General features: G+C 36.1%; 2 protein-coding genes across 12 annotated transcripts in view; one reads left to right on the forward strand and one right to left on the reverse strand.

Moving 5' to 3' along the window:
- Positions 1 to 1,390: 1,390 nt before the first annotated feature.
- On the reverse strand, positions 1,391 to 20,253 carry DTWD1 (DTW domain containing 1). The gene is made up of 5 exons (XM_015063453.3): positions 20,113 to 20,253; positions 16,065 to 16,383; positions 11,519 to 11,662; positions 10,579 to 10,825; positions 1,391 to 1,707 (listed from the first exon to the last, which is right to left on the reverse strand). Exons 2-5 carry the CDS (start codon positions 16,326 to 16,328, stop codon positions 1,460 to 1,462), a joined length of 903 nt encoding a protein of 300 aa, XP_014918939.1. The 5' UTR covers positions 16,329 to 16,383; positions 20,113 to 20,253; the 3' UTR covers positions 1,391 to 1,459.
- A 46-nt stretch (positions 20,254 to 20,299) lies between these two features.
- The window catches only part of FAM227B (family with sequence similarity 227 member B), a 196,019-nt gene continuing 190,756 nt past the window's right edge, over positions 20,300 to 25,562 (forward strand). For 6 of the 11 annotated variants that reach the window (XR_008299184.1, XR_008299183.1, XR_003423078.2 and 3 more), the window contains exons 1-2: positions 20,301 to 20,509; positions 24,230 to 24,367. Coding sequence is in view for 6 of the 11 variants with exons in the window: in XM_053224042.1 (XP_053080017.1) it covers positions 24,320 to 24,367 (48 nt within the window). In the remaining 5 variants the exon portion in view is untranslated. Of the gene's footprint in view, positions 20,510 to 24,229; positions 24,368 to 25,562 lie in introns of all 11 variants that reach the window. The other 5 variants (XR_008299186.1, XM_053224041.1, XM_027067224.2 and 2 more) reach the window with 2 other exon arrangements.

Consider the following 25,562-nt stretch of genomic DNA (forward strand, 5'->3'; position numbering starts at 1 on the left):
GTGTAGGTAGGGTTTAGGGAGACCAAAAAGGAGTAATGAACTACTCTGGGGCTAGTTACAACTGGGAGCCATTACTTCCTGTAACGGAACAGGGACCTGAAATTAGAGAGGGTAACTTGAATAACTGCCTGGAAAGAGATGCCTGATAGGATGGTCTTCTGTAGAAGGACACAGCCAATCCATGGTGACCTGGCAGGTAAGGAGCCAGGGAAATAAATTAACACAGCTTCATTTTCCTTTCAACCTCCAGTCTCTTGCTAGTGCTTTCATCTGTTGAACCTAACCGAAAGCCAGAGGGCAAGGGAACCTACCTCAGAGAAGAGAGCAGAATGGAAAAGGGTGGTGGATGAATCTAAAGGGGCAAATAAAGTCTATTCAGCACAGTAGGGATCCTTTCACAAGCAGCTAGATTAGGTGATTAAACGATGTCCTCAGGACTCAGTCTTATCTCTCCACTCCATTTTCCTCCGCTGGCTTCATTCTAAGGCGAGTTCCCACCATCTGCAGCACAGATGCCATCAGCAGCTCTAGGGTTATAGCATGATTAGCTCACAATTTCAAATAAAACAATAAAAAGAATAGACACATATATAGCACTGAGTATAGACAGGTGCTGTTGAAAGCTCCTTAGATATATTAACTCAGTTAATCCTCACGATAATGCTATAAGGTGGCAACTGTACTATCATCTCTTTAGAAATGAAGCAACTGGCATATGACTGGTAAGAGGAAGAAGAAAAGCTAAGATTTAAATTCAAGTAGCTAGCTCTAGAATCTGTGCACCATATTGCTTTTTGAAAAATAAACCCTATCTCCTACAGCACTCACATCACTTGTCAGAAAGGATGCTGGGTCATGTGCTCATCCTTGGCTCAACCACCAGGCACTTCGTTTGCTAAACTGGGTCATATGTCCTTACCCACGGTAGGACATGACTGCCAGTAATTTCTGCCTAAAAAAGATGTCAGGCAAATGTAAAAAGCAACAAATGTCCATCACAGGCAGTGTGGACTTACAGAAACAGCCCTAGCCACTAAAGTTGCAAGTCTAGTTCTGCCTATGTTTGCCACAAACCTCAAGCCAAGTATTTATGACTTCATTTTCAGTGAGGAGATTCTGATCCCATCTACCTCCAAATGTGGTAGTGGGTATAGATAGAAAAATATGAAGATCCCTAAACAACTATTATATCTAATTACATAAATATAACATATATTATATTAAAAAGTAGTAATGAATTGAGATATACCCAACTTGAGCAAATAACTTCTGAAATGAGTGTTTCAGTCAATACTATCTCTAAAAATTCCCTTAGAAAATGAGGTAAATGAATGAAACCTTATTTTCTCAAGTGATCTAACAGACATTATATATTAATATTTCCTAAGAATAAACAAAGCACAAGTAAAGGTTTATTGATTTTTAGCAAAATAAAATGACATAAGTAGCTTTTTAAAAACTAATGGATAAGTTTTCTCATTTCCTTGTCTCCAGAACATTTGGCATTCTTTATCAGCTGGTACATAAAAGAGTAGAAAAATAAGAGATTGTCATATTGTCCTTGGTATTTCTCTTTTAATATATCAGTATGGTAGTCTACTAGAAAGTAGTAAATAGCTTCAATTGTGGAAAGGAAGGTGTCTGGCTTTCCTTTTTGATGGCGCCAAAAGCAAGTTTTTCTTGTTTTCAACTCAACTTGTAACAGTCCTGCCAAAAACAAATAAGTATAAATATTTTTTATTAACCACAGGATCTGGCACAATGATAATTTCTCTTAATTATTTTAAGAATTTTTTTTAAGAGAATACACAAGTTCCTTCAACCCCAACCAAATAGGGTATTTTCTTAAATGCATTAAGGTAAATACAGAAGCAATATAAAACACAGAACAAAATCTTATACATAAATCTTAGAACTTGCAACCATGAGTTAAAAGTAATCAAGATGCTATTTTCTATCTACCAGTGTCTTTTTACATTTTAACCAGTGACAGGACTAAATTCACCAATATTCAGAAGGTTTCATTTCCTTGATAAACTGACATTTCAAACATCATTCTAAAACTCACTGGGAGAGATAGGCAAGTTAATGGTCCTTAATATAGTTAAAGTTGACTTCTGGATTATCACTTTTTGGCTATATATTCATGAACAGAGTACCTAATGTTGTTTCTTTGGCTCTGCCACATCTGTACATGAGGCCTCAATGACACAGTCAGCTAGAATGTCTTACTCCTGTGCATTTAAAGAGGAAATAATTCATGAAATCACAGAACAGTTCTTTGACCTCTTAAAACTCAGATGTGAACATACAAACCCAAAATGCTTTTAGCACCTTAGACCACTACTTAGATTCACATTATATTTATTTTGCTATACTTTTTATAAAGCATATTTATTTCAAAGTGAGAAAGTAGTATTAAAGGGAGAAGGGAGTATTAAAATGAGCCTCCCTACCCAGATAAGGAACTTTTGAGTTACCGATGATTCCCTAGTATCACACCTCTCTTTAACCTAAATGCAACTTCAGAAATGCAGCAAAGAATGACAAGAAATAAAATACTGTAAAATATTAAGATTTTTAAGAGATAAGGAGGATCAAATGTCTACATAGGACTTGCAGGGGGAGAGAACAGAGAATGGAGGAGAGATAGTATTTAAAGAGATAATGTCCATGACTTTTCCATAGACTATTTTTAAAAATGCAAAGCCACAGATCCATGAAATAATGTATCTCAAGCAGAATAAATCTACAGAAATCAAGGCCTAGATCCATCACACAATAGTATAACTGCAAAAGAGCAAAGTTAAAGAGATTTTTAAAGCAGGGATTAAGAAGTGGCAGATCATATACAAAAGAATGGTAATGGGAATGATAGGAGACTTTTTGTCAGCAATAGTAAAGTACTGAAGACTCCAGAATAAAACCTTCAAAGTGTCAAGAGAAAAAACTAACAACCTCAAATTGTGTACTCAGCAGAACTATGTATTAACAACAGGAATGAAAACATTAGTAAAGTAACAAAAACTGAACATATGCCAACAGGAAACCAAATGAAAGTAATTGCTAAGGAATGTATTTCAGCAAAGACAGTCTGGGTTAAAGGAAAGGTGAGCAAAGAAAACAATAAACATCTATGCAAATCCAAATAAATGCTACCTGAATGAAACAAAAACAATAACCATATGTAATTTGCGGGCTGAAGATAAAGGGCAGAACAAAAATAATGAAGAAGATAACAGTAACTTAGTGAACAAGGAGGAAGTTGAATCAAACATTGTCTGCTAAGTGCTTAGCGTGTTCAAAAGGGAAGATTAAAATCTTGTTTAAAATACTGTTTGACTTAAAATAAGTCGCATGTGCAGAGTACAATTTTCTAAAAGAACCAAAATAGGAATATTACAGAATGGAAAAAGATAAAAACTTGAAAAAAAGTCAACAACAAAAAAAGTAAACAATAGGACAAATAAAATTAAGATGGTAGAAATATATCCCAAAATATCAATACTCATAGCAAACATGAATAGATGAAATCCTCCATGTAAAAGATTCTGAGACTGAAACACAGGATGACCTCTACAGTCTGTCTACAGGGCTTCCCTCAACATCAGAGGGTCAACCCGGAGGTCTGAGCTGACACAGTAAAAAAACAATAAATTAATTAGATGTGTAAGAACTGGAAAGGAAGAAACACAATTGACATTACTTACAGAGAAAATACTTTTAAAATCAATAAACAAATTACTAAAAATATAGTATCTTAGGGTAGAGAGGATTTATACAAGACATAGCAAGTGCTCAACATGAAAGATTGAATTCTACATCAAGAATTTCTATTCCTCAAAGGATACCATAAAGAAATTTAAAAGATGAGTCATAAGCTACAAGGAGATATTTCAAAACATTATTATCTACATTCTAGTAGATCTAAAGAATTCCTACAAATCAATTTTAAAAAATTAGAAAGATGCACATAATTGTTTCACAGAACGGGATGCGTGTGGCCAAATAAATGAACAAAAGGATGCTCAATCCAATTATTAACTAAGGGAAAGGCAAATTATGATCACAATGAGATGCCACTTTATACCTGCTAGACTGGCAAAAATCAAACATCTGACAATACCAAGATAGGAGGCATCATGGATCAATGGGGACTCTTATACATTAATGACGGGTGTATAAATCTGTATACCCAACTTTGGAAAACAGTTGGCATTACCTTGTAGAAGTGGGCATTCTCATATGCAACAACCCAACAATTCCACTTCAAGGTATGTTTCCTTAAGGAACCTTGTACATGCATAAGAGTATTCGCAGATGCGTAATTTGTAAGAGCAGAAACTAGAATTAACTCAAGTGTTTCATCAATAGGAGACTAGATAAACTGTAGTATATTCACACAGATAATACACAGCAGTGAAAATGAATAAACTATAGCTAATCATGTAACAACAGGGGTAAACCTTAGAAACAAAATGGTGACTTTAGATTGCAGGTCCCCGGGAATACAACATGCAGGTCAAAATAAAAAACTAAATAACAAAGATTATGAAAGCTGATGCATATAAATAAAACACAAAGGAATGATGAAAACATAATTCAGGAGAAAAGTTACCTCTGATCAGGGGAGAAGTGGAGTCACGCAGGGAAGAACATAGGTAGATAAGTTATTGATACAATTCTGGTGCCTGGGTTCTTAATTATTCATTATATCACCATGTGCTATAACATTATATTATATATATATATATATGTTCTTTCACATGTGTTATAACTTAGTTTAAAAAGTAATATAAATAACACCTTTGCCTATTTAGTGGCAGAATGAGAGCCAGAAGTCAGGTCCCAGCCCTGTTCTTCCCATTAGGCTTACAATACAAATCTAATCATGTCAATGTCTGGCATTAAATTCTCTACAAGTGTCATAGCACCTGTGGAAAAAAAGACCGAATTCCCAGGTATGATATTCAAGGGCATTCACAGTTTGTATTTCTTCACAGTTATTTCTCCTACCATTCTTATATACGTACACATTCTACACCATATTCAACTTTTTCAGTGTCCTGAACGTAAAATGATGTTTTTATATCTTTGTGTATATGCCATTCCCTTTGACTGAACTGCCCAGGCCTCAGCCCTTTATCCATCAAGATTTCAACAGAAACAGTTAATCCTTCAGGGAATCCACGAAGAACAGGATTGTGTCTCCTCAATGCTACCCCTGCATCTAAAATTTATTGAATTTTCTTACCTGCTTACTTGTCTGCCTCCTGTAATAGATTACATGGCAGACAATGTCCACTATCTTCTCAATATTCATGTTCTCCTTCTCTCAATATTAACAAACCTCAATCCTGTTCAGTATGGCAAGTGTCCAGCTAAAAATAAAAACTATGTCCCAGCTCTACTCATAGCCAGAGTGGTCATGTGAACCATTCTGGTCAAAGAAGGAAAAATGAAAACTCCTAGGAGGAAATTCCAAGAAAGCTATTATTATATTATATATTTATTTTTTAATGAAAGAGCCAGACTCAGTGGGCATATAACAACTGGAATATATATGGTTTGCCTTGGGACCTAGCAGCTATCTTACAAGGATTAAAGTGATGGAGGAATAAAATGGAATGAGTATGCATCTTTACAGGCATTGTGAAGTCCTTATAATAGCTTGGACTACCTATTTCTGGACTTTTACCCATGAAAAGTAAACTCACTACTTGTTTTAAGATTCCATCTGGGTTTCTGTTTCATATGGGGAGACACAACCCTAACTAATAGCCACTGTGATCAACTAGAGAGTAGAGAGATTGCTCTATTCTCCTTTCCATCCCCCAATCTAGGACATCACCTATCCAGGAGCAGGTGTTCAACAAATATTACTGAATGAATGGACAAATCACAACCTTTAAAGTATTCTATCTGGGTATTCTGAAAATATTCCAATTTGATTTTTTTTAATGTTTTATTTATTTTTGAGAGAGATAGAGAGACAGAGTATGAGCAAGGGAAGGGCAGAAGAGAGGGAGACACAGAATCCAAAGCAGGCTCTAGGCTCCAAGCTATCAGCACAGAGCCTGATGCCAGGCTCAAACCCACAAACTGTGAGATCATGACCTGATCAATGGATCCACCCAGGCGCCCTGAAAATATTTCAGTGTGAATCATTTTGACTCAAAGATACACAAAAGTTGTAACAACCCAAACCAAACTCTTTTGACTATTTGTATTAATGTTAACTATATCCAAGAAGTAAAGGCAAAAACATTTGAAAGTGTCCTAATTAGTACAATTAAAATGTTAACATAGGAATTTGATATCACAATGCAATTTCTAAAAAACAAACCAAAAGTAACTATTAAATAATGCTGGTTTCTAATACACCTAATATGTTCTAAAATGTTAAGTACAAAAATCAAGAGTTAGTGATTATTACCATTAATCCATCCTGTTTTAATGATTTTCTTATTAGTATATAGAACCTTTGAAAACACACTGAAAAACACAGGCATGGGATTATATAGAAAATATTTATTTTTAAAAGCTCAACACATATATTAAAAAATTCTTTTGCTAGCATTTTTTGACAATAATTTTATGATGAAATCAGCAAATCTTTTTTAGCAGAATTTTAAAGCAGATAATTATAAATGGCTTTTCCCTTCAAAATTATTGCCTGAATTTCTTCAACTGAAAAGTAAGAGTAAAAATCTTGAGCTATCCTCATACTGTCATTGTGAGGACTGAATGAGGCAGTATATGATACAGCACTCACTTACACACTGACTACAGTTCAGGCAATGCTTTTAATCTAAAAAAAAAAAAAGCAGTCACTTTAAACATATCAATACAGTCAAAATGAAGGGAGATGGCTGGCCAATTTAAAAAAAAATGTTTTTAAATGTTTATTTATTTTTGAGAGACAGAGACAGAGACAGAGCATGAATGGGGAGCAGCAGAGAGAGAAGGAGACACAGAATCTAAAGCAGACTCCAGGCTCTGAGCTGTCAGCACAGAACCTGACACCGGGCTCGAACTCACGAGCGATGAAATCATGACCTGAGCTGAAGTTGGATGCTTAATTGACTGAGCCACCTAGGTACCCATAAAACAAATTATATAATCCCAGTTTTTATAATTTGGACTGCCTCTCCAACAAAAGTAACCATCCTTCCTCACCACCTTCTTCTAAGGTTTCCTATGGTGAGTCTTCAAGAATGTTATTATCACTCTTCACGTGTAAGTTCACATTTTATGATTAAATTATGCGCTCAACCTTCAAATGTTTTATTTTGCCAAGAGTAAAACATTCAGAGCTATTTCTCTGTAAAATGTGGCAAAACAGTGTGTTTCTACATTGTTAAAGAGATTCTTAACCTCTGCATTCATAAGATAACTGAAACAATTTCCAATACATTACATTTGAGGGTTTTATCTGAGGTTTAAAGCTGGTGTGTTCATGATGAATGGATAAAGAAATTGTGGTTTATATACACAATGCAGTACTACATGGCAATGAGAAAGAATGAAATATGGCCCTTTGTAGCAACGTGGATGGAAATGGAGAGTGTAATGCTAAGCGTAATAAGCCATACAGAGAAAGACAGATACCATATGTTTTCACTCTTATGTGGATCCTGAGAAACTTAAAAGAAACCCATGGAGGAGGGGAAGGAAAAAAAAAAAAAGATGTTAGAGTGGGAGAGAGACAAAGCTTAAGAGACTCTTAAAAACTGAGAACAAACTGAGGTTGATGGGGGGTGGGAGGGAGGGGAGGGTGGGTGATGGGTATTGAGGAGGGCACCTTGTGGGATGAGCACTGGGTATTGTATGGAAACCAATTTGACAATAAATTTCATATATTGAAAAAAAAAAGCTGGTTTGTTCAGTTTAATCCCAGCAAATGATAAAATGTTTTAAAACCCAAAGGCAATGATTTATAGCAAACATGGATTGTGTCTTGAGGAAGTAATTTGGTTTTACTGGAAACTGTTTTTTCACATATACAGAGATTGTTAAGTATGTGCAAAGCCTGAAGTAGTCCCTGTGGTGCAATAAGGCACTAGAAGGGAGAGGGGTTGAAGTAGGACATGCAGATTTCATGGTTTTGAAGGAATTAAGAAATCCCCTTTTAAAAATACAGGATACCTACTATGTGATCTGGAAAGGAATAACAGAAATTTTGGTACAAATCTGATTTGAAGCCTTAATTTCAAATATGAACACTCTGAAAACAGATTTTTGAATTGTGCCTCAATAATTCCTTTTATAGTTTTTTTTAACTGCTTTCACTCATGTTCTTTCATTTGATTCTTTCAATTACCATATAAGATAATTGTAAAGAAAGTAGTTCAGAAAAATCTTCAAACTGAGGAATAAGGTGCTGCTGTAACCATCCAATGCAGTGTGGCAGGGAGTGCTCCAAAGAGTCGGGCCTTAGGGCTCCATCCCTCTATTAAATATCAGCAAAAAGATTCTTCTAGGTCTTATACTCTGTAGTTTCTCTGTCTCTCTCCTTCCCACTTCCCCCCCCTTCCCTCTCTCTCTCTCTCTCACACACACACACACACACACAATTTCTCTGTCTCTATCTTTCTGCTTATCATTCTCACCAACAAACACACAGGTATGCACACAATTAGAATGACAAAGCAATCTTACCAACATGTATGTTGACCTCAGAGGTATGAACTATGTAAATTAAATCTAGTATTGTCACTCACGTTAGTTTGAGATTAGTTAACACAAGTTAAACTCCAAAGAAGTGTCATAAACTTTCTTTTCTAGGTGATGTGCATTTTTAACAATAGCCTGAGAAAGGGTCTCCCAGGTTGAAACTGTTTTGGCAACTGTCTAAAACCAACTGGGTAGCTCTCTTGCCTTCTAATCAAACATGGTACACAAACAAAGCTATCAAGAGCTGGAAATAAATCTAAAGTATTTAGAGAAACTACTGAAAAATCCTGAAGAACTAAGTAAGGTGCAAGTAAACAAGAGAGGTAACATGAGTTCCTGTTCTTCAAATTACCAGCTGTGCTAGTTGGGCAAGTGAAGAAACTCTTTTAAACCATTTTATTAGGAACTAAACTTTTCACTCTAAGAGACAGAGACATACAAAGGTAAAACAAAAGAAAGAAAATCCCTGGGAAGTTAAATCTTGGAATTGGAACTATCCATGTGAACTCATGATATATGTGCATTTTCCTTGGCTCTATCCACTGTAGCAATGACATCCAAGTTGTAATAAGTTTACTAGCTCTTGATTTCTAATATTAGTCCCCACTAAAAAGAACCACAGCTCCTTTGTATAATCAATCATTGGTTCTAGATCTGGGGCAGGAAAAAAGTACAAGTGAACTTGGGACATCCTGTTGTACCAGAAAAGACTAATGAGGCCATGACACAGAGAGGGCTTGAAGGCCTCCACTAGCAAAAGTTGAGACAATGTGGGCATCAAAAAAGATACAATCACAACATATTACGTATGATGAGCTAAAAGGAAATCTAAAAATGTACAGTGACCTCAAAAAGGGGCAGGGGGAGAGTGGAAAAAAAAAAAAGAAGGGGGATGTGGAGAAGAGTTCTTTACATAAGAAAGCCAGCTAACAAATGTAAAAGAAATGTCATCATTTTGCAATCCTTGATGTAAGTACTGATTTAGGCAAGTCATCAATGAATACTAAAACCACTCAGTGAACAGAAATTTCCCATTTCTCAGTTGGGAAATAGACAGTTTATAGTCTCGAAGCGTCACCCCACAGGTTACTACTACTAGTTTCAAAGAAGAAAACAAACCTTTATAATGGAGAGACCTGGCAATCACCACTTTAATTAAAGTTGTTACCAATAACGGAACTTACATTATATGCCTCTTGATTTGATGCAATAAGTATATAACTTTACCTATGAATAGGGTAATCATATAATTAGTAAGTTAAAGAGCTTCATTTCTGAGAATGAAAGGGAATGCTATTAATAATCGTATCAGAACAAGTATAAACTGGAAATGTCATGGACAACCCTAGATTTATCCTTATCACGAAGTATCCTTGCAAAAATACTGAAGTGAATCTAATTATGATGGAGCATTCAGACAACTGCCCGGTCCTCCTCACGCCAGTCAAAGTCATAGAAAACAAAAACAGGAGAAACTCTATGTTAAATCAGACTGAGGAGGCCTAATAACTACATGGGATATGAAGGAAAAAAGAGCTACAAAAGATACTTTGGGTCGATTAGGGAAATGTGAATATGGACTATGTTCTGTATTACAGATTAGAGAACTTTTGTTAATTTGCTTAGAGTGATAATGGTATTGTGACTTTGCAATTATTCTTAAAAGATGTATAGTTAGGTATTTAAGGGCGAAGTGTTGCCAAGCCTGCAACTTACTTTCAAGCAGTTCAACCAAAAATGAATGATATATCTAAGTATAAACACACATATAATAGAGAATAAAACAAATGTGGCAAAATGTATGGGTATTCAGTGCAATTCTTCCAATAATCTGCAGGTTTGAAGTTTTTTTAAATGAAAGTTGGGAGACAGAGCAATCCACAAAAAATTTGTTTTTCTTACCTTGAAGTCTCTCATCAGTGAATATTTTGTTTGTTTGGTTCCAGGTGCTATCGATAAATATAATTTTTTTCAGTGTTGTGTCTTGGCCCTTGCTGTCATTTAAATCCTGTTCTTCAGTTTTTTTGCGTTTAACAGATGGCTTCTCAGGGTCATTTTTGTCTCTAACATTATTTTGAATCCTTTTTTGCAGATGAAAAGAAAGATCTTTTATTGAAATAGACTTAGGTCCAGGAAAAACCAGTGCAACCTAAAGCAAAGAAACTTAAGTCAGCAGTGTGCTATTATGATCTTTGAAATGAATAAATTCTGACTTAAAACTTGACAAGAAACAAACATGTTGAATATGTTCCCATTATGTTCATAATATGGTTTCTTAGTTCGTATCAAATTAGATCTGTATGTACTATAGGCAGGAAAATGGAGGGAAGAAAGTAAAAGCAGGCACAGTAATATTGGCAGTAAGTAAAAACCTGAAGAAATAATGCAGAAAAACTATATAAAGTGGAAAGACAAGATTCAAAAAAGCCTTAACAATCTAAAATCATTTGATCTTTGAAGATACCAATGAAGTAAATAATTTGTATGTTTATTGCTATAAAAAAATAACTCTAGGTCATTAAGAAAAATATTAAATTATGCTCAAGTAAGCTTATAAAGGTAATAGAATTTAAAATTCATTTTTAGAGACACCTGGGTGGCTCAGTTAAGCATCCGACTTCCACTCAGGTCATAATCTCACTGTTCTTGAGTTTGAGCCCTACATCAGGCTCTGTGCTGACAGCTCAGAGCCTGGGGCCTGCTTCAGTTTCTGTGTCTCCCTCTTTCTCTGCCCCTCCCCCACTCACACTCTGACTCTGTCTCTCTCTCAAAAAAAAATAAACATTAAAAAAATTCATTTTTAGACTTAATGTGAAGAGTTGTAAAAAAATAAGCTGCCTACTTCATGGTCCTTTTCTTCATATTCTGGAATACAAGGATACGTGTAAATATTTACAAATTCAGGTGCTAATAGTTTTGCATGTACAGCAGTACTTTTGCCATCTGTTTCATTTGGATGTTTAATGATGTCAATCTTCAGTGGAAGCTAAAATTAAAAAAAAAGAGAAATCAACACAACAAACATAAAAATTCTAATTTTTATGTTAATAAAAATAATCTTTAAGGCTGAAATAATAAGTTCACACTAAGCTCCTACAAATATAATTTGAAAATCATACATTTCTAAACTAGAATATTAAGAATTCTAAGAGCCATAAAGCAAACCCCAATTTCTTCCTGGATATTGTTGATCACATACTAAACAACTATTTCCAACTCCTTTAACATAGAATCTACTCTTAAAGCAAAGTTTCAAGGTCATTTTCATTTACGTTACATAGGCAGGGAGTCCAATTCCTTGCATTTCAGTATCTGTGCCAAGAACATTTTTTATAATTTCTATAAACTCTAGGTTTGTTAATTTTATGACACAATAAAAGGAAATATAAGTTTGGGCAAAGGCTTCACATCTAACTTCAAGTCAAATTTTATTCCCTACATGTCCTTCGAGATCAAAGATATTACCCTTTGTTGTGAACATCATGATTCTCATCAGTGGCCTTTCACAGCAAAAATGAAATAATCATCAATTGGAAAAAGTAACAGGTCCAAGAGGTGCACACTTTATATAAAAATTAACTCTCTTCAAAATAATTTTGTCTATTTTCCTTAAAGTTTCTTTGTTATGGATTATGACCTGCCTCTTTGTAAAAATAATATTCTCTTGCATTTCTTGAGTGAGATTTTACTAGTATTTCACTGACTTGTTTGATTTAGTTTTCTGTATAATGTGTATACAGGTGCTACAGTCAAGAGTATGAAAATGAAAGCCAAGTCATATCCCCCCCATAACATATAAGAAACTCCAAGTTGGATTCTTCACTGATTATAAATGATTTATTTGTTATGATAAACACTCTTCCAGCTTCCACTTTACCCAAAACAGGATTTTAGGTAGGATTCAGGTATTTACCCTGGGGCAAGTTATTTTACCCTGGAGTACAAAACTATTTTTGTTTTTTAAAACAGCTTTAATAAAGGGATAAAATAGGTATAATAAATGCCACATATTTAAGGTATACAATATAATGAATTTTAACACCCTTGAGTTCATCACCACAATCAAGATCACAAATTTATCTGTCGCCCCCAAAAGCCTTCTTGTGCCTCCCTCCTTCCCCTTTCCCCATCAACTACCACTCACAGTCCCTAGGCAATGATGATTGCTCTGCTATCACTATAGGTTTGCATTTTCTAAGGTTTTATATAAATGAAATCATATGGTATATGCTCTTTTCTTTTTCTGTTGGGGTTTTTTTTGGTTCTTGAATATGTATTTTTTACTGAAATAATCATTCATAAATTAATATACAAATATGGTATGTACTCTTTTCATCTGACTTCTTTCACTCAGAATAATTGTTCTGAGAGTCATCCATATTGTTGTATGTATCATTAATTCTAGAGCTGGTTTTTAAAGGAGCAGTTGCCGCACGCTACTAGATGGTCCCAACTGCACATACTTTACTTTTCTGGGTGACTGTGTGGAAAAGGAGGGTATATATCCCAGAAGGGCCATAAATATGTACCCCAAGTAGTTTTCAATTTAGGGTTTCAAACGCCAAATCTCCTTCCCTCCCCACTTGGGCCTAGTGACCAATTAGGGCCAATTGCTTCAAATCACCAAACCAACTTCTAGTTATAGAAAATTTACCATTTAAGTAGGCAGTTCACAAATGATTTTTACATCAGTCTACTTCTGGCTGAACTCTACATCAGAATTTCCTCATGATGCTCAGTCTCAGTTGACACTACATTCCCTTTCCCCAGGGTCTCTCAGTCCCAGGTCAGCATTATCTTAGCCCAGGGCAGATAGAAAGAGGAAAGAAGAAAAAGAAAGCACATTGTGACAAAGTATTCTATTACTAGTAAAACTGACTTTCTTCTATGGCTGATGAGTAGAGCTGAAAATTCCAAAGGTGACATTTCTGATTAGCTGGCTATGTCTGAAGGGTACCATTTACATCAAGGACACAGAGTGTTACTCATATATTTAAAAGTCACGTACCTAGCCTATCATGGACTAAATTCTACAAGTATAAGACAATTATGCAAACTTTGTGCTCAAGAAGTATCCTGGGACCCAGTATAGGTCCCTGAAGTTTCTGATACTATGGAACAAAAGCACAGATCAAATTGTGGAAATAATACTGTTTGTACTCTAGTTCACACATTTTAAAGGAAGATACTTCTTAAATAATGACAGGGTACAGAGTAACACCAGCAGTGTTTACCACAGTTCAAGTAGAGATGTTCTGTTTTCAAATACATAAAGAACATCTGTTCTCTAACACCTATAATTCCTATAAAAGATTTACCAAATCTTTCTGCCCCAATTTATTAAAATGCCATTAGCAGGTACCCTAAGCCTTTTCCGGTGTGATTATCAACTTTCCCAAAAAAGAGTCTTTTAAATTCTAGGGTTCTAGGGGCACCTAGGTGGTTCAGTCGGTTAAGCCTCCTACTTCAGCTCAGGTCATGATCTTGCGGTCTGTGAGTTCGAGCCCTGTGTCGGGTTCTGTGTTGACAGCTCAGAGCCTGGAGCCTGCTTTGGATTCTGTGTCTCCCTCTCTCTTTCTGCTCCAACCCCATTCACACTCTGTCTCTGAAAAATGAATGAACCTTAAAAAAAAAATTAAATTCTAGGACTCTACTAAAGATGAAGATTTCTTTTACCTCATGAGTTTTTTTTTGGGGGGGGGGGGAAGACTCCCTTTTTTAAAAAATACCCAAGAGCATCTTTTACTTATGCATTTCTCATGACATTAAAAAAAATCATATTCTGCATGAAAAGAATCAGTATTTATGAATTTATTCCATAGACTAAACTTTAAAGCTTGGGAGGCACTTACTCATCATGTAGTTGTCTTTCCTTCCCAAGCAGGCTATCTAAAAGCAAACACTGAATGATTTGTAAAAATAAAGTAAACATTAGAACGAAAACTTTACAGAGTTTTTATTACTATCAATATATGTTAACATACTGAGTTTTATATATGGCCATTAACACTTTTAAAAACTCTGCATGATCCGGTAGGCTATTTAGAGTTGATCAAACCCTTGGCATGGTGTTTTGAGTCACTGATTTGGAAAATAACCCTCTATTCTTAAATTTCTATGAAAAGTCAGTATGTTAATGACTTTTATTATTTTGATCTTCAATCCTTTGGAACACAATACATCTTAAAACTTCTAAAAGGATACTCTCTTTATGTGGCTATGATATGAACAGAAGATAGAATAATTCTGTGTATACTTTAAAAGCTATACTTTGAAATGTAACATTCTTGTAAGATAATAGGAAACTTAAAAAAAATTATTTTCCTCAAGCTTTCAGTTTTTTTTAAGGTAACTATGAAGCTGATTAGATTCCATGCCTATTTCTTCTTGACCAATAAACTTTCCAATAGCCTGTAAGTGTGATTTTAGACCTCTCAGGAGACCATGAACTTGACAAGACAGCATACAAGACAAAATGAAATTCAAGTAACAAAATATAAGTATTAAAGTATTCTACTTCAAATTTAAATGAATCTTAAAGTCACCATATTAAATATTTTTGAATATAGTTTCAACTTATTTTCTTACCAACAAATTCTAATGAGCCCATGTGTAGAGTTTAGTCTCTCTAAAGCCCTAATAGGCAGCAAATTTTACACATTATTTGATTTACTACCTACGTTCATGTAAATGTTAGACAAGTTGACATATATGTAATAAACTCTTTGATTACAAAGATATCATGGTCTATACACCTTTTACCTACACAAGAGTATCTTGGTAAGCAAGAAAAAGTATAGTGTAAGCAATCAATTCAAATCAATTTTTTAAAATCTGACTTAAATAACTACAATTATAATATGGCCCAATGAATACGTAGCCTTTTCAAGTTTACTTAGTTTAGGTCACTGACATGAGCTCTATCTCCTAGTGTAGGATGGGGGTAATAAGCTTGTTCTACAAAAACCTAAACAAACATCAATCCTAGTTCCTTTAGGATATGTTTTTTTAAAAAGAAGTCCAAGGCCTTGAAGTAGTTTTTGAAGTTCCTTCAGGCAAGCTATATACTTGTCTCTTGTACTATTCATGTTTATGCCATATTTTTTCCTATGTTTTAGATGAATTATAATCATTAATGAAAAAGTAATTGATTTCATTCAAAACAATACTACTCAGACCCAAGTATTTTAGCAATGTGAATCTCTTATTCCAGAGACAAGAAAAAGAAATAGATTTACCACTCTGTAAGTTTAAATTTTCTATTAATAGTATTCATTTCCACAATGACGCTATTTATCAAGCTTATCAATTATTTTAGAGCAGATATATATGCGATGTCTTTTTAAAACCTCTTTTCCTACTTTCAAATAATTAAATTTCTTACCAACCTTCACAAGTGGCATCTGCTCAATAGGTACATTTTCAACTGGGACATAACATGTATAGCAATAGAACATTCTTGAACCACCACATTTGAGACATTTTGATCTTCCACTTTGCTGAGCTTTTTGAAGAACTTCTTGAGATGCTAGGCATAAGTTTTGAAGAGGATCTTCTGTAGCTATGGAAGTAGTTTGTGACTGTTGTATTTCCACAAATTTTGAATTATTTTCTTCTTTGTCTTTGAGAAATATAGGTGGATTGACAGACATTTTTCATTCGAACCAAAGTTTAACATCTATTTCTAAAACATACATCATAGGTGTGCTGCAAAAAACAAAAAGTGGGGGCAAAATAAAGATAGGAAATATTTTATACTTGTCTCCACAAAGAAAATCACTCAATTTAATTTAAAACTGTGTGCTGCTATATTTATTTAAAAATGTTAATAAGCTTTTTAAGCCACTAAATTAGCATGATTTAAAATACAAAATTAAAAAGCAATAATCTCAATATACTACCCTTCTGGGCCAGTCCCTCCATAAAAATAAAAAGATGCTATCTTAGAAAAGTTATTTAAATATAAAACTTAGGTACCAACAATCCATTTTTCAGTGACTATTGTTTTATTTAGGAATGTAATAGTTAATGTTAGGATCAGCCAGGAATGTATTCAACCCTGTAGGCTCTGACTTTAAACTGATGTTACATGATATCAAATATCAACCTAAATCCTAATGAAAATACAAGGTTCCAGTGAAATCAGTAAAATGTAGTTGGTTATGCTCTAAGAGATATATTCCTCTTCAACTTAAATTAAAACACACACACAAACATAACTAAACATCCACTAAAATAGGATAGGCATCTACTACCAATTATAATTTGTAAACTATCCCAAAAGGTGAAATATATACCCAGAAAAATAAAGTGTGATCTTATAAACTTAAAAATTTTACAAAGTAACACTAATGTCCTCTCGCTTGAAGATTTCATACTGCTTTTTAAAAATATAAATCATTCAGATGCTTCACTTCTAGAGATAAAATAGTAAAATTACTTTCCCATTTAAATATTTCTTTCAAAGAATAATGGCTGTCCAAACTGTTACTCAAATATTCTGTAAGCACAGTTATCTTTTTAGGGAGAAAAGAGACTGGGGACCTTTTGATTTGATATGCATTCCAAAGCTGTAAAATTAGTCTTTCATTATAAAGCCTTATGGCATTGTGGTGTTTAACTATGAGGCCCCAGGCACTTTGAGTACAAACACTAAGAGAAGAAATGCTGTGACTGCAGCAGGAAACTTTTCTGTGGTATCCCAAATAGAAAGTGAACAAAAAGTCCAGTGGAACATAATATTCAACATAATTTACCAACAAGAAGTTAGTAAAACTAATTTAATTACTCATCAGGAGTTTTTTTTATAGATTGTAAATACCAGTAAGCTTGAGACCCAAAGAAAAAAGACGCTTGTCATTGAAGAAAAATACATTAAAATATACTGGGAAAATAAAATATATTGGCCAAATTTACTCAAAGTAAATTTACCAAGCTGCCTCCTTTTCTTGAGTCTCAGATCCATTTAAGATCATGTGAGAGAGTCTTAGACCTCTCACATGGATGCATACACAGACACAATATTTTGCACACAATTTCATGCGGTTTACACATCTCTAAAAGGCCATCTACAGACTCAGGTAAAGAAATCTTGACTAAAATTAAAAAAAAAATCATTCTAAGGACAGGAGCAGCCTTAACAGTCTGGGAAGAGATACTATTAGTCTCCAGAAATCGGAGCTACAAATACCTTATTGGGCAACCAAAGGTCAACTGTCATAAGCCAAAAGAGGTCCCATTACTGCACTTAGGAAGCTAGTTAAGTTTCACCTAAATCTTGGTTTGGGTTTGCTCTGGTGTTGCCGGAGGTCCTTATGAAAAAACGTTTTTAGGTTGTAATAGTCTTGAATTACTTCATCATGGGACTCATTCTATAAAAGGAACTGGACTGGACTAATTCAACCTGACTCCATTTTCCTGGGTATTCCAGTAACTATTTAGAAGGTTTGCATGTGCCACCAGAGAACGCAAGCAATATGGGGCTGACGTACACAGTTACTGGGGATGTCAAGAAGGTCAATGTGGTTGCCTGACATTCAGTGGAAAACTACTTGTGAGTTTTTCTAGGGCCCTCTAAGTGCATTCTGCCTCAGAAATATTTCCCTATATTCCGCTTGGCCTTCCAAACAGCCAAATGGATATTAGTGAAGCCTTATATAAATGTCCTTCCTCTACAAAATCAAACAACATAAATACCTATGAGACAGTGAAAAGGAAATGTTTATGGCTCCCCCCTCCCGTTTCACCTATACGCTCACTTATGGCTGTGGTGGCCACACAAAAGACGCCAAAAGTGGTTAGTTATGGACAGTTCCCTCCAAAGGTCTCTGAAACCACATGACAAGGGCATCGGTCCTGACCTAGCCAATAGCCTGCCTCAAATGTGTACAAATAGTTTGTTGCAAATGTAACGATTCACAACCTTCAAAACATGCTTATGAACATCAAATTCTTTTGAGGTTTATTGATGAAAGTTTTGAGGGTTACTTAGAAAACATAAAAAGAATTTACTCCTAAAAAACTAATAAATGCCTTGATGGTACAATCATCATTCTGCAAATTAGGGTGAAAACAAATTTTTTACTCCCCCTCTAACCTCTTTTCCCCCAAATGTAATCACTCACCAAGTTCCATCAATTCTACCTTGCATGTAATCCTCTATTTTAGTCTCAAAGTCAGGACTCTAGATGTTCTATGGCAACCTCTTAACATCTCTTTAACTTTGCCCATTTATTACTGGTTTCACTTATTTAGCACGGAAAAATCTGCTTTTTGTAGTTAGTTGCCTTTTAGCAAAGCTGTCCCTCCTAACAGTCAACTCTGCAAGAGCAGAATTCTTTACTGATCTCACGTATCTATCTCTGTGTCTTGCGCAAAGGGAGGAATTCCACAATTCCTTATCACATCAAAACCATTCTAAAAAAGAAATCATGTGTATCAATCTCCCTACTTGAAGAACCTAACAAACCATCTTTATGGGCCATCTGCAACCTGGCACAAGTGGAAGCATGGCAAATTTTATATATTATATATATACACATATATGTTTTTTGCAAAACGATACTGTTAAAAGTTCCTAGCTACCAGTCATTTCCCAATGGAATACTATATAAAACACCCCAACCACATATTGTAGATCAAGTCACTACTAGATAAAGCATTTTTCCTTAATTTTTTTTCCTTAAATATTTTGAAGAACCTGGTCACATAATATACACAGGTCCAACATTCATTTTTGAAAAACCCAAGGTGCCACCCTCTTCATGCAGGACCAGTGGCCTCTCCCACATCATCCATCATGTGGTAGGCAGACTATCTTGCCTTAGTTTTAAATGGTACACTACGGTTTCGGGCAGAAGTAATACTTAAATGCTGTGGGTTTAAGCAGCGATTTTATCATCCAACTCCATGAACTGGCATCTTAAAAGTATTAATATACTTCTTTACTTGTCCTATGTTCCCAAGAAGTAATGTAGACATAAGAAACAGACTCCTTGGCTTATTATGTAACCACTACTTATTATGTTAAATACACTGCACGGCACACTGTCTGTGCTTAGCTTCTCCTTCCCTGATTACCAATCCCTCGCAAACCACTCCAAACACTAAAAAATAAATACTTCCTTGGGGACTGCCTGCCAGAACAGACTTTCCTTGGCGCGGAAACCACTGAAAAATAATTGTTGGGGGAAAACATTTTTTGTTTTGTTTTGAGGTAAAATTTAGAAGCCTTTTTCCCAAGGGGCCCGCAGGATCCTAAAAAATGCAAGCGCTCGCACAGGGACCAGGGCCCCGCTCACAGGCGACACTCTGCACAACCTCCACTAAGGCCCGGCCAAGGAGCGTCCACTCCCTGCGGACGCACGGCTCAGGCCAGACCACTGGTCCGCAGAGGGGCGAGGAGACCGGCACCAGGGATCGGAGTGGGACTCAGACCTGCACCGCCCGCGGGTCCTCGCACAGCTCCACGCGTCTTCGGCTCCCCCAGAGCCCGAGGCGCGCTCCCGGCTGAGGCCGCGCGCGGGCGCGGCGGAGCGCTTTCCGGGAGACACCGGAGGGAGGAGTCCGGCCGTTGCTAGGGCCGTTGCTAGAGCCCGGCGCCGCGCAGGTCCCGCGCCGAAAGTAACGGCTGGGGAGGGACGCGGGGCGGGGTTAGAGGGGGAAGTCCCGCCTTAGCCTCTCGGGCTGCGGGCGGTGTAGCCTCTCTGCTAGAGAGACAGGATCCCAGGGCAGTGAGGCCCGCTTGGTGAGGCTGAGCTTCACACCCTGCCAGCCGAGTTTCCTGCTTAAGTGGCACGCGGTTCTGGAAGTGTACTCTCAAGGTGTAGTTGCAGTGAGTTGTGAAAAATGCTGATCCCACGGAACACTTTTCCATTTTTCCAATTCCAAAAATATTTTAGTCGTGAGAGAATTTGGTTCTGTTACGTTTTTATGGCTATGTCAAGATGAGTACTTCGTGCGGTGCGTAGTAATGAAAGCTCTTAGAAACATTGTGTGTACCTTGATGGTTTGGTTCTCTTGAAAACTGCACACCACTCTTTGTGTACTCTTCCATTTTGGAATTAAGCATAATACGTGGGTGGATTATTAAACCACGTTTCCTTACCCCACCCCAAAGAAAATCCCAACGAATTGTGAGATTCAGAAACACAATGGCCAGATATTAAGCATTGTATTTATTGAGTACTTTGAATTTAGCATGTAAGAGGTAAAGGACAGAACCTTGCGCTAGACGAGCTTAGGACATCAAGTTAAAACCTGGGTAGTACAGAAAACACAACGTGACTAGTAAATTGTAGTAATTTTACAAGAGCTCAGAATGGAGTGGTCAACAAAGGCTCATTGGTTGGACTTGAGTAAGGCCTTGAAGAATGATTATAGCTTAAGAGCAGTGCTTTTCAAGGGGAATGTGTGGGACCCATTGGTGGAAGTCCCATTTGTAAGCAAGGAAATGTAGTGAGTCACAGCTACATGTTTTTAAAATTTTTATTAATTTTTTAAGTAAGTTCTAGGCCCAGTGTGGGACTTGAACTCATGACCCTGAGAGCTGTAGTTGCAGGCTCCCCTGACACAGCCAGCCAGGCACCCCAAAACTACACATTTAAAAAAATGAAATAGTATACTGTGGAAATGTCAGCACATGGCACTTGGTGAAGTATTATTTCATGGAGTTTTAAATTGCAGACAGTCCCTGGTTTAACTTGGGATTTTTCGACCTTATAATGGTGTGAATTCAGTATGCATTCGGTAGAAACCAAACTTTGAGTTTTAACTTGATATTTTCCTGAACTACCCATATGTATGGGTATGAAATTCTCTTGTGAGCAGCCACATCAGCCAGGCCATCACAAGGGTAAACAATCAGTACACTTACAACCATTCTGTTTGTCACTTTCAGTACAGTATTCAATTACATGGGATATTCGATACTTCATTATGAAATAGGCTTAGTGTTAGATGATTTTGCCCAGCTTTAGGCTAATGTAAGTATTCTAAGCACATTTACGGTAGCTAGTCTATGATGTTCGGTAGGTTGGGTGTATTAAATACATTTTCAACTTAACCATGGGTTTATCGAAACTTAACCCCATCATAAGAAAGATCTCTGTGTGGGTGCGTGCATTTATAAAATGTATGTCTTCTTGTGCATTTCTCTTTAAAAAGTTTGAAAGCCACTGCTTTAGGAGGAAAGATGAACTTCCTGGGTGAAAAAAGTTAACAATAGCAAAGTCTCCAAGCCAAGAATAAATAATTCATGCCTTTTTCTTCTTTAACTGCTTTAGTTCAGGTGCTCAGGTTAAAAAAAGCAAATGATACTGTTTATTCATTGAAGTGATGTGAGTATTGGGTTGTGCTCTGTAATACATTAGTCCAAAACATGACTTAAAACAACTTTTTTATTGTGTTCATGGATTGTGTGTTCAGCACGGCACAGAGAGTCAGCTTTTCTCTGATAACTCAGCTCGGAAGTCTATGAATGCTAGCAGAAATCCTGTGTGCAAGACTCTCCATGTGGCCTGAACTTCCTCACAGTATGGCAGCTGCGTAATCAGACTTCTGAGTGCTCCACAGTCCAGCATTGCCATGAACAAGGCAGAAACTACATGTTCTTTTCTGACCCAGTATCAAAGAGTAACACACTGTCACTTCTCACACATTATTTTGGTTATAAGTGTGTCTTAAAACCTGTCCAGATTATAGGAAAGGGGACATAGATAGATACCATTTCTCAAAAGATTGTCAAGGAAATTGTGGCCATTTTTTTTTAAACCACCATGATGAATTTACTACTGTCACAGAAAACCCCAACATTTCAGGGGTTTGATACAATAAATTTTTATTTCTCACAGGAAATTCAGATGTTACTAGTCAGATGAAACATTAGACTCAAGGATGCAGGTTGTTTCTTGTGTTCTTTTGTTTAATTTTTACTGGTTCTACTATCTCCTAAGACTTGAGTCCACAGCTCATCTGACAAGAAAGAAAGCATGTTGAATCATACCAAAAGTTTTAGAGGTCATCCCTAAAAACTGGCGTATATCACTTTGCCCACATATCAAAGATCCCTCCCCCTCCCACTTTACTGCATGTGAGCTTGAGAACTGTAGAGAAACATACACATGTTGGTAAGCACTAACAGTTGACATATTCTAGGTTTTTCGCCAAAGCCTGGTAGTTCCCAACCCCTCCATTCTATTCTCAGTTCTCTCAAAAGAAAAATTCTTTCAAGACTTTTTAATAATTCTTTTGTTATTTACTGCATATGTCATAATATATTACAGTGTTTTGATTTTTTCAATTTCAGACATTTTCTATTGACTTTCTTCTAAGGAAGTCAATGATAAAGCTCTTTTATAACACCACCCCCAGGTACAAGAACATTCCTTCTCTCTCTACCTGTACACGTTCTTATCCCCTCATCTCTCAATGTAGTAATATCTCAATTTTTGTTTAAATTCACATTTGTAAATATCATTCAACCCTGAGCCACATATGATCACGTTAACTTTTAATACAACCTTTTACTTTCTTTTGTTTAATAATAGCCAAATTGTTGTGTAGTTATTAGTAATCTGTCCTCAGACATTCTGCCAAAGTGGTAAAGCATTATAATCAAATATAGCAATTAAAATATTTCAATCTAGGAGATCATTTTTTCCTCCCATATACATTTTCCTTTCATTTTTTAAATTCATTTCTACTAAGGGTTTATTTTTTTCATCTTTTAAAAGACAAACTTTTGGTTTGTTGATTTCTCTCTTTTCATATTTTTATTTCATTGGTTTCTGCTCATACCTTTCATACCTTTTTCTATTTATTTAAAAAAAAATTTTTAATGTTTATTTATTTTTGAGAGGGAGAGAGACAAAGTGTGAGGAGGGAAGGGGCAGAGAGAGACACAGAATGTGAAGCAGGCTCGAGGCTCTGAGCTGTCAGAACAGAGGTCGAAGCGGGGGCTCAAACCCACAGACCATGAGATTATGGCCTGAGCCAAAGTTGGATGCTTAGCCAACTGAGCCACCCAGATGCCCCATCGACTGTGTTTTCTTTTGATTATAGGTCCCATTTTACTTCTTGTTTGTACATCTTCAATTGTTTTATTGTGTATTAGACATTATGTGGGAAAAATTATAGAGGATGAAGTATAATTTAGCACAAGCCTCTTTATCTCCTTGACATTCAAAATGAGATACTGATCTTTTGATTCCTCCTAGACTTGAGTTGAACTTTACTTTTGCTTTAATTGGATTGAAGTTCACCTGTGTCTAACCCAACTTCCAACTTCCCTCTTCATAGCCAATTCTTATATCTTGTCAATATTCAATTGGGAGAAGTTGGAACTGATTTTTTTTTTTTTTACATTTTTGCTTCACCTTTGAAGTCAACTCTGTCAGGGCCCTGAAGCCCAAGTAATGTTAAGAATGTGTTGGCCTCTTTAAGTCCTCTATTTTTCCAGCCCCTCCTGGACTGCTGCTTTTTTGATAAAACTCAGAAGGGAGTCATAGGGTCTGGGCAGGGATTGTTTGTCTGAGTCATTTGTTTTTGTATTTAGGTGTCTTTCAGACTCCAGTTTGTTCCTCCAGCTCATGCAGATGCTTAAGGTCCAGCTGATTTCTCTTCATCTCTGCAAAGTTCCTGCACCATGGCAGACCAACAGTTCCCTCAATGGATGGTTAAAGATCACTGCCGGGTAAGGAAACTGACACAGCTTTATGCTCACTTATAAAGGGGATTTTTTTTTTTTAAATTTCTGGTCATCCAGGCTTCCAGGTAGAAAGGCTTCATGGGCTTGCAATTGCACAGGCCCTTATGATTAGATAGACCCTACACTTGGTTTAATGGTCTGATATTACCATCTTAAAATTCTTAATAATTTTTGAACAAGGGGCTCTGCATTTTCCAAATTATGTAGCCCATACTGCTTACTAGCACCCACTACTCTTTACTAACCTCATAGAAAAGTGAGATTTTTATTTTGTCTGGGTGTCCCTTGTTGTTACCAGGGAAGCATAGGTGTTTTGCATACTTCTACATTCTACTTAGAGCAGAAGTCCATTTAATTTATTCCTACCTCTTTTTAACACTAACCTTAGAGAACTTTGGAATTTTATATTGAAATTAGCTAGAATTTGTGTGAGTTTTACTTCCTTAACTTATTTTTCTAATTTTCTTTAATTGGAATGTATTATTTTCCAATACAAGTAGGTAAAGAAGTTATGTATATATGTGTGTATACATACACACACACACACACACACACACATATACATGCACGCACAATGGAATATTATGCAGACATAAAAAGGATGAGATATTGCCATTTACAACAATGCAGATGGACCTAAAGTGTAATAAAGTGAAATAAATTAGAGAAATACAAATACCATATAATTTCAATTATATGTGGAATCTAAAAAGCGAAACAAATGATTAAACAAAAGCAGAAACAGAACTTTAAATACAGAGAACAAACTGATGGTTGCTAGAGTTAAAGGGATGTGCAAAATGGGTGAAGAAGAATGGGAGATACAGGCTTCCAGTTGTAGAATGAATAAGCTGCAGGAATAAAAAGTACAGCATAGAGAATATAGTCAATGATGTTATAATAGTGTTGTATGGTGACAAATGGTAGCTGTACTTCAGGCGAGCACAGCATAGAGTTGTTGAATCACCATGTTGTACACCTGAAACTAATATAATGTGTGTCAACTCTTCTCAAGAAAAAGAAATAAAGAAATGAAGGAAGAAAGAAAAGAAAAGAGGAAAGAAAAGAAAAGGGGCGCCTGGGCGACTCAGTCGGTTAAGCGTCTGACTCTACTTCAGCTCAGGTCATGATCTCACAGTTTGTGAGTTCAAACCCCACCTGAGGCTCTGTGCTAACAGTG

This window comes from Acinonyx jubatus, chromosome B3 (assembly GCF_027475565.1).
Source record: "Acinonyx jubatus isolate Ajub_Pintada_27869175 chromosome B3, VMU_Ajub_asm_v1.0, whole genome shotgun sequence".
In the NCBI taxonomy this organism is placed as follows: domain Eukaryota; kingdom Metazoa; phylum Chordata; class Mammalia; order Carnivora; family Felidae; genus Acinonyx; species Acinonyx jubatus.